This window comes from Astyanax mexicanus, chromosome 17 (genome assembly GCF_023375975.1).
Source record: "Astyanax mexicanus isolate ESR-SI-001 chromosome 17, AstMex3_surface, whole genome shotgun sequence".
Taxonomy (NCBI): Eukaryota; Metazoa; Chordata; class Actinopteri; order Characiformes; family Acestrorhamphidae; genus Astyanax; species Astyanax mexicanus.
In genome coordinates this window covers 45396776-45406321 of record NC_064424.1, presented here as the reverse complement: position 1 = coordinate 45406321, position 9546 = coordinate 45396776, and the positions used below count along the sequence as shown (strand labels likewise).

At 36.5% G+C, this 9546-nt stretch overlaps 2 protein-coding genes across 4 annotated transcripts in view; one reads left to right on the top strand and one right to left on the bottom strand.

Moving 5' to 3' along the window:
- Positions 1-486: 486 nt before the first annotated feature.
- Positions 487-4510, top strand: rln1 (relaxin 1). The gene is made up of 2 exons (XM_022676609.2): positions 487-825; positions 3650-4510. Exons 1-2 carry the CDS (start codon positions 615-617, stop codon positions 4054-4056), a joined length of 618 nt encoding a protein of 205 aa, XP_022532330.2. The 5' UTR covers positions 487-614; the 3' UTR covers positions 4057-4510.
- Positions 4511-4582: 72 nt separating this feature from the next.
- jak2a (Janus kinase 2a) overlaps positions 4583-9546 on the bottom strand; it is a 55127-nt gene continuing 50163 nt past the window's right edge. For all 3 annotated transcript variants that reach the window (XM_007252799.4, XM_049466320.1, XM_049466321.1), the window contains exons 20-24: positions 9339-9463; positions 8344-8516; positions 7287-7404; positions 6837-6950; positions 4583-6661 (exon numbers count right to left, since the gene is read on the bottom strand). In XM_007252799.4, coding sequence (XP_007252861.3) covers positions 6554-6661; positions 6837-6950; positions 7287-7404; positions 8344-8516; positions 9339-9463 — 638 coding nt within the window. In that variant the 3' untranslated portion in view covers positions 4583-6553. The remainder of the gene's footprint in view (positions 6662-6836; positions 6951-7286; positions 7405-8343; positions 8517-9338; positions 9464-9546) is intronic.

The following is a 9546-nucleotide window of genomic DNA, read 5'->3' as shown; positions in this document are numbered from 1 at the left end:
GTTTTATCAAATCTAAAGAATCACAACAACCTATCAGTTCTTCCCTGAGATATGTATATAATATACATGCTTAAATGCATTATAATAACTACATATGCTCTGTGCATTTGAGTTAGAGGTGATAATATAGATAAAGTACTTCAGTAGTTTTATTAAGAGGAGTTAATAAGGTATACCTCCAGTAGTTTGAGATAGAGGGGGTTGATGAGGTATACCTCCAGTAGTTTGAGTTAGAGGGGGTTGATGAGGTATACCTCCAGTAGTTTGAGTTAGAGGGGGTTGATGAGGTATAGGCCACTGTAGTTTGAGTTAGAGGGGGTTGATGAGGTATACCTCCTGTAGTTTTGGGTGTTGTGGATGTTGGATGGAAGTTCTCAGGAGCTGTTGGAGAGAGCGGTGATTGGACGGGGCCTGAGGGCAGATGAGTGGTGAGTAATCGGTTTTTGATGGGCTGATTGGAGGGAGGGGGGCGTGACGTTGGTCAGGGACTGGTGTGGGGGTATAAATGAAGCGCGCGTGCGGCAGAGGGGCAGTGAACCGGATCTCGGTCCCGAGCGCAGCCCAGTATCTCTGGAGATCCAGTATAGTGTCTTGGGCAGGTCCGGTCCGGTCTGATGGCGCGCGCGCGGCTGTGCTGGGTGGTGCTGATGCTGGGGGTGGTGTTGGTGTGTGGGGTGGGGGTGTGTGCGGGCGAGGGGGCTCTGCAGAGGGATTATGGGGTGAAGCTGTGCGGGAGGGAGTTCATCAGAGCCGTTATCTTCACCTGCGGGGGATCCAGGTGGAGGAGAGGTGTGGAGCAGGAGCGCGAGAGGATCGACCAGGACAGTGAGTAGCATCCCGAACATCATCTTAAAACATCTCAAACAATACTAAAAAAGAGTATATTGATTTATAGTTCAGTGATTTCGGATGGAGATGATGCTGCATAAGAGTCTGTTCTGCACTAAAATAATTATAAAATTATATATATATATAAAAATACATCTTCGTTTGCTCACTTTTACCACCACACTTTTTTTATAGTTCAAATAGTTCTACGTAAATTTCTAATAAACTGCAGGTAACCATTTGAGTTAAATAAACCGAATCCTATTCTGTTCCATTCATACTTAAAATATGCTGTAAAATAATCTAACTAAAACTTACCAATTAACTCAACTCAATCTTTTTTTGAAGTTTTCTGTATTCAAAGTTGTAAAATTGTAAATGTTGAAGAATAATTCCACATAAAACAAAACAAACAAACAAACAAATAAAATAAATAAAAAACCTGAGCTGTACCTATTTTTCCCCTCATTTTAAAAAAGGTACACAAATAACAGAGCGTTTTTAATAATTTATATAAGTAAATTCAATCTGAAATGTGGACATTAAAAAACACTTGGAATTTACCAAGAACTTTAAAGTTTGATTTTGTGAATTAATTGTGAATTATTATTCTCTTTGTTGGAGAATAAAACCTTCTTATAAATTCTTGGTTAAACATGTTATTTAAAAAATGTTATATTTAAAGTCTCAGAACATTTTTTCAGTAGTTATGTAAAACTGTGATGATGATAATAAAACCCTTTCTTTTAGAATTCATAGAGAACTTCAAGAATCAGTTTAGAGAAATTTTCAGATGTAATAGAATGTTCTTTAGTCGAATATTATTATTTTCAGTAATCATAAAAACATTTATCTAGTTAAAACAATTTATGGTAGTAACAGAATATCTGTAATTACCGATTCTTTTTTTTAAAGGCAGTTTTAACTACAGTCTTCAAATTATAATAACAACACCTTTAAAAAGATAAAAAGGTTAATCATGGTTTCATCAGTATAGCATTTTTATATTTCTCCATATTTATTATTTTAGTAATATATGTTTTGCAAATTTAAACGTTTGCGGACAGGAACATTTATTTAGCGGTGTTTATTCCTTCCTTCTTCTTCTTCTTCTTCTTCTTCTTCTTCTTCTTCTTATTATTATTATTATTATTATTGTTATTATTATTATTGTTATTGTTATTATTATTATGCAAAGATTGTATTATTATTCTGAATAATATTTTTTTGTTTAGTTACCAGTAACTGACGCTGAACAGAATATATGTCAAATAATGTTACCTTGTAGATTTTAACAGCAGACAAATATTCTTATACCTGCTTTTCCGAATAAATAACTCTATCAAAAGTAACTACTTACTTGCAAGTAGAGTGTTTAGTTTATTAAGTTTGTAAGTGTTGCTTATTAAACTTGTAAGAATATGGTTTTATATAAATGTGCGCTATAATACGATTCTTTAGAATTTCTCTAGAAATATATTGTTAAATTAATATGGTTCGAAGGAAACTGCGTTCCATTTAGTTTGAAATAAAAATAAGTGTTAAAATTAAACACGTTCCCTTTTTCCATTAGAAATATGGACATTTGTAGCGTTTTATTACTTTATAAAAGTGCAAAACAACTTAATTCGTATAATATCGTTTTTAAAAGTCTGCAAATTGTTCTTAACTTGGTCATTATTTGGTGTTGAATTTAAACATTCTTTTATTCAGGACGTTTTTTCAAGGTCTCTTTTCAGGGTTTCTTTATATTAGACGCTTATTCTTTAACCTTTATAGAAGAAATTTGGATATTTGTACCTTTAATAACATTCTAAATAAATAATACTATACTATAGTGTACTAATACTAGTAACATTACTATAATAATAATAATAATCATAAAACTATAATAATAGTAATATTACTATAATATTTATTTGTGTAAATAGTTTTTAAGAGACTCCACATTGTTGTTTATTATTTGGTTTATACAGATAATTTAAGATACCTTTAATTGGTGTAGAATCCTTATGTAAAGCTCCTTTATGTTTCTACTTTTATTTTTTAAGTTTTTACATTTTTTTACTACAAAGAAAAATAAAGATAAAAGTGCTAGGAAGGGTTCTTTAAGTAATGCCTCAGAAAAAAAAACATATGAAAGTGTTACTTCTATCTAAAAGTGTTGAGAACATAATTAACCAAAACCTTCTTGGAATTATTTGATGAATGAAGTGCAAAAAAAAACCTTTTGAAAGAGTCTAAAAAACTCTTTATATAAGGGTTTTTTTTTTTAGAGTTTTACACCAATGGAAGATTTGTATTAGAATTGAATCCAGCCAAGAACAATGTGTGGATGCTTTAAATTGAGTAAACGTTCTAGAAAAAGGTTCTTCATTAAAGGTTCTTCCTACTGGGGCTCTGAGTGCTCAGCGGACTAAGGAGCTGCCACTGTGGTTAGGAGGTCACCGGTTCGAATCCTGTTCATGTAGCTTGCCATCAGCTACCGGAGCCCTGAGAGAGCACAATTGGCTTTGCTCTCTCTGGGGGGGTACAGTACAGTAGATGGCACTCTTTCCCCTCATCACTCCTAGGGTGATGTGGATCAGCACAAGGCTGCATCTGTGAGCTGGTGTATCAGAACCGAGTCGCTGCGCTTTCCTCCGAACGTTAACACTGTGATGCTACTTGGCAATGCTAGTGATAGGGCATTAGAGTCCTAATGAGAGGGTTGGGTAATTGGCCTTGTAAATTGGGAGAAAATGGGATAAAAATTAGGAAAAATAAAAAATGGTTCTTCCTATTTTCTCATCTTCTCTTCTTTTTTCCCTATTTTTCTCAGGTCCTTTCTTTCTAAGTTCCTACCAAAATCCTTTTGACAGAAACGAAGAGTCAATCTGGACCCAAACCACCACCAACAACAACAACCAGCAGCCCTCCTTCCTCTCCTCCTCCTCTTCATCATCCTCCTCCTCCCCCTCTCTCAGTGATCTTCTCCAGGCCATGGGTGAACAAACCCAGAGAGGCCCAGTGGAGCTGGACCCGTCTGAGGACGGCCTGAGGGACGGAGGGGTCAGGACCTGGCTGGACGCTCTGTTTCCTTCTGGACGCCTCAGAAAAATGGACATCAGCTGGCAGCAGCAGCAGCAGCAGCAGGCGGACAGGAAGAAGCGTAACTTCTCTTTAGGCTTGGCTGGAATGTGCTGCAACCAGGGCTGCACCAAGAACGACATCGGACGCCTCTGTTGAGGAACGGACAGATACAGGGGGAGGGTTGGGGGGGATGGATGGAGAGGGATGGGTAAAAAGGGTGAAAAAAGGGTTATGTTATGTTTGAGTGTGTGTAGATGTTTCTGACCAATGTCTGACCAGAATAAACATGTAAATACTGTATGCTGTGAGAATGTAAACTAATAGCTAATAAATAAATAAATGTTACTGTAAAAAAAAAAAAAAGACTGATGATTTTATGATTTTAACTCCAACGGCCAAACTTCCTATAAGAAAATTTTAAAGAGCCACTAAACCCTAAACTATATACTTTTTTATTAATAGCTAAAATGTTTTTCCTTGAAGTAATGAAACATATTATTGATAGATAATAAGATCACTGCTGCTGCTGCAGCTCAGCCAATTAGCTCTCCCTCCTGCCCCGCCCCTAAACCCATACATCACCCAGCACCCCTCCCAAACTACCTCTCCCATTTTTTAGCCTTTTTCAACCAGGGGGATTAGTTACCATTTAAAAACGTTAATAAAAATGTCATAGTCTGTATTTATTATGATTGTGGTGCCTTGCGTTTAATAAAGCACTAAAATCTGAAACAGAACAAAGTCAAAAGTCATAGTGAACAATTTAGAATGTTTGCAACTGAATATTTTCAACCACATTTTCATTAAATGACTATTATCATTAAAATTGTCCATTTTTTTTGCCATAACAGAGCGGACAAAGTCAATTCCCATTCTTAATCCATAGGGTTTAATATGAGGTCAGTCCAACCTTTACAGCTGTAACAGCTTTAACTCCTCTCGAAAGGCTTTCCACCAGGTTTAGGAGTGTGTTTATAGGCATTTTTGACCATTATTCCAGAAGTGTGTTTATGTTTGTGTAGTCAGACACTGATGTTGAAGGAGCAGTTCAGGCTCATAGTCTCTCTGCTCTTATTCATCCCAAAGGTGTTCTATCAGGTTTAGGCCAGACAAGATCTTCCACACCAGATTCGCTCATCCAGGTCTTGTGCACTGGTAGGGGACATCTTTAAACTGGAAGCGAGAAATTGTCCAAAATCTCTCGTTCTGCTGAAGCATTAAGAGTTCATTTCACTGGAGAATAAGGGCTGAGCCCAGCTCCTGACAAACAACCCCACACCATAATGATCCCCCCTCTACCAAACTTTACACTTGGCAAAATGCACTCAGACAAATACTCCGAGTGCGGTTCTCCTGCAACTGCCAAACCCAGACTTTTCCACTGGATAGACAGACAGAGAAGTGTGATTAGTCACTTCAGAGAGCACTTCTTCACTGCTCTAGAGTCCAGAAGCGATGTGCTTTACAATACTGCATCCTCTCACGGCACCACAGTGCTGGAATTCACTGATCCATTCTTCTTCACAGTGTTTGTAGAAGCAGTCCCAGCATGCCTAGCTGTTTGGTTTTATACACCTGTGGCCATGGAAGTGATTAGAACACATGAATTCAATTATTTGGATGGGTGAGTGAATAATTTTGGCTATATAGTGTAAGTTGTATTCAAAAGACTTAAAAAAAAAAAAAAAACACAATATGTTTTCTAAAAAATGTTGTGGCGCAAAAGGCACAGTATTATGATAATGACCCAGAAGGTCATTATTAATTGGACAGTCTTTTCTTAGGGCACATAATAATCAACTCCATCGTTATGATCATTATGAGTGAAAACCTCAGAAACCCTAATAAACTACTGACAACTGCTGAAAAAAAGTATTAGGAATATTTGTTTCACAGCATAAAAGATGAATAAGGATTGTTAATTATATACCACCCCTTTTAAAACACCCACACACAAACAAATATACACACACACACTTGCATACTCACATACTCCACTTAAATTCATCTGTACAAATATATACACATTAAATCACCAACATACACACAAACAAACAAGAACAAAAGACATGTCTTGCAAATTACAGCTGCAATTATATCCCCTATAATACACACACCACCATTTAAACATTTACAACTTTTAGAACACTCCATAAAAATGGACTCCATACTGTTCCCATGAAGATCAATATGTCTGTATGTTTAAATATGTTTACAAATGCTTAGAAAAAAAATCAAGGGGTGCTTGAATTGTTTCACATGATTATATGATTAGAAAAAATTAAGCAAACAATTAAAAATAAAAAATAAAATAAAAATAAGATATAAAACATGGACATGTGAAGGTTCAAGTCAGGTCGACCTTAAGTCAGGTTGATCTTCCTGATGAAACCTGTTGTTGAGTAAAGTATTAAATCAGCTGTAGATTTTCTGGAAGCCTCTTTCCTTTCTCCAGTAATACAGAAATCCTTAAAGCACAGTGAGCGTGATCCTCTGCAGAAGCAGAACTAACACACGCTCCTCTGTGCTGCTCTGTGTTCACCGACAGCGCTCAGTGCCCTCAGTGCCAGTTCACTCTGCCAGAGTCATGTGAGCGCCTCAGTGGCTGCAGTAGTAGCGCCCTCCAGTGGGCAGTGCAGAAACTACTCCCCCTTCAGCCCTCTTTACTCTCTCTGATAGTGTCCACAGAGCGGCCCAGAGACTTGAAGGACGGACGCTGGTTGGGGTCCGTTGCCCAGCAGTCATTCATCAGGGAGTGAACCTGAGAAAGGGAAAAGAAACAATCAATCAATGCTGTTGTAAAGGAAAGTAATATAAATCTGAGCCCTATTTTAGCGATATTTTAGCACAGCTAAAAAAAATAAATTAATTAACAAGCCCACATTTAAAGAAAAAAGTGCACATTTCATTTAACACAGTGTGTTTGTGTTTATTACCTCATCAGGACATCCTTCAGGAGCAGGCAGTCTGTAGTTACGCTTGAGCAGATCTATCAGGTGATAAACGATCATCTGTCCCTGCTTATCAATACCCATCTTCTCCATAAACACCTGAGGGGCAATTTTAACACCAATTTTAAAACAGAAAAAACGGCGGAATTATCATTTAAGGTTAAAATCCTGATGTTTCATAAATGACACAATAATAATTTCATAACCATTATTTGATATGAAGGTTCTGCTCTGATAAAAATGGTATCATTGGTATTATAGGACCTACACAGTGTAAGAAACCACTTTAAACCAACTAGCTGAGGTAAGCATGGTTTACAGATACAGTTTGCAAGATGATATTCTGTGTCCAGCTGATTTAACTACATATTTGCTTCTCTTATTAAAAAAAAGAAAATTGTAAAAGAATGCCCAGGTACAGTCAGGCAGACTTACAGCAGGAGGACTGCAGATTTTATCACTGTAGGTGAAGAGCTCGTACAGAACCACTCCAAAACTCCACACGTCCGACGCCACCGAGAACTTACTCTCCGTCAGAGACTCAGGAGCGTACCTATAACACAATAAACACATTTTAAACTATTAAAATCCTCATCATCAACACCATCGTCAAAATCAAGCACTGATGACTTTTACTAGATGCATTCGCATTTTATAGAACATACTGAAACAACCGACAGTAATGTATAGTAAATTATTTACAATTCACAGTATTTATCATTTATAGTAGTTTCTAAATAAGTTATATTACAAATAAATACAGAAGACACCAAATAATTAATATCAAATGCTGAAGAGATAATAATTCATAGTATTGATCATTTATATAGGTGCTATAAAAGTCATACATATGCTCTACTCTACTATTGTACCTACTGAAGTATTCACTGTATTCATAATGCATATAGATACTGACTATTTTTAGTAGTTACTGAATAATTAATACTAAACTTTATCAAACGATTAAAGTAGGTTAGATCATTTATAGTAGTTTCTAAATAAGTTATATTAATAATAATTACCGAAGACAGTGAATAATTAATGTAAAATTCTGAAGTGATAATAATTCATAGTATTGACCATTTATATAGGTACTATAAAAGACATACTATCGTACCTACAGTATTCATAATGTATATAGATACTGCCCATTATTAGTTGTTTTTTAGTTACTGAATATTTAATATTGCATTTTATGATAGTAATTACTTAACAAATAATCTAAATTAAATAAAGTAGGTTAGATCATTTATAGTAGTAACTTACTAAATAAGTCTTAATAAGCTTAATATCTAAAACTAGCTTTTTACTGTTAAAGCCCTTTTTTGTTTTAGAAAAGCTGTTCTCACAAAGCTTAATTACATTATATCATAACAACAGAGCAATAATCCTGGATTAGGTTTAAGAAGTGTGTGTGTTTTTGTGTGTGTGTGTGTGTGTGTGTGTGTGTGTGTGTGTGTGTGTGTGTGTGTGCCCATGTTTGATTTCTCACCAGAATATTGGGCTCTCTCCTGGTTCTCTGACCGTGTAATAATCCTTATCCTGAGGCAGAACCTTGGTCAATCCGAAATCACCGATTTTAACCCGGTTCTCACTCTCGACCAGGATGTTCCGCGTGGCTAAATCTCTGTGTACATAGCGCTTAAATCCCAGATAGTCCATTCCCTTTAACACACACACACACACACACACACACACAAACACACACACACAGACACAGATTCAGCAGGTCAGTTCTCAGGATGGTGTTTACTGGGTGGGAATTTGATCATTTTGATTTGATTATTCTGATTTTACGTTGCAAAAATGTGATGACAGCAGCTATCATTTACACAGTAGTCGAATACAGACATCATATTAATAAGTTTGACTTGAATTATCTTAACAAAAGCTCTATCTGGACAGGATTAGTTTATCAGGGGGACGTCTGTGTAAAATATTTCATACTTCTACTCAGTGATAAAACTCCTGCATCTGGACTGAAATTGAAAAAACAGGAGAACCAGTGAGTTTTTTGGGGCTTTCTCGGTCACGTGACATCATCAAGTTCAGTAGCTCCTCCATTTCCACTCCCTGTTGTGTTTTTACGTGGATCTCCGTGGAAACGTGTGGCCAAAGTGTACAGTAATCACGGTGCGCGGCAGTGGACAAATAGCTATTTTATTAAAGGCGAGGAGACGAAACTCAGAGATGTGCGTCTGGACGGGACTAAAATTACCGGAGGAGCACGGAGTTCAGAGAAAAACAGTAGATAATTCAGCCTGTAATTTTCTCAGATGGTCGTTCCATACGGGAATAAAATCACAGAGGACCCCCCATAAAAGAGAACTACCCCAGAACCCCCTGAGAAATTAATCCTATCCATGTAGGGCTAAAGACTATTTCAAAGTACTTTTAAAATTATCATTACATTGGAATGTGTGAGAATTTTACTTTAACTTAAACTTAATTGACTTTGTTCAGGTTGTTGATCAGTGTTAAACATACTTTGCAGATTTGTGAGGCGTAGTGCAGAAGCTTCTTGTGATCGAATCGTTCCTTGTTCTTAGAGAGGTATTCCCTCAAACTTCCAAACGGCAGATACTCCATTATCAACCGCAGGTTTTTACGACCTGGAGAGGAAAGAGAATCCTACAATCAGACTGTGAATCAGACTATAAATTAATCTCAGAATAAATAAATACAATACAATTCA

Bases quoted from the DNA above. Each gene is read 5' to 3' on its own strand.
- rln1 (XM_022676609.2), top strand. From the start codon at position 615: ATGGCGCGCGCGCGGCTGTGCTGGGTGGTGCTGATGCTGGGGGTGGTG. The intron at 826-3,649 runs GTGAGTAGCATC...TATTTTTCTCAG, and splicing joins CGAGAGGATCGACCAGGACA to GTCCTTTCTTTCTAAGTTCC.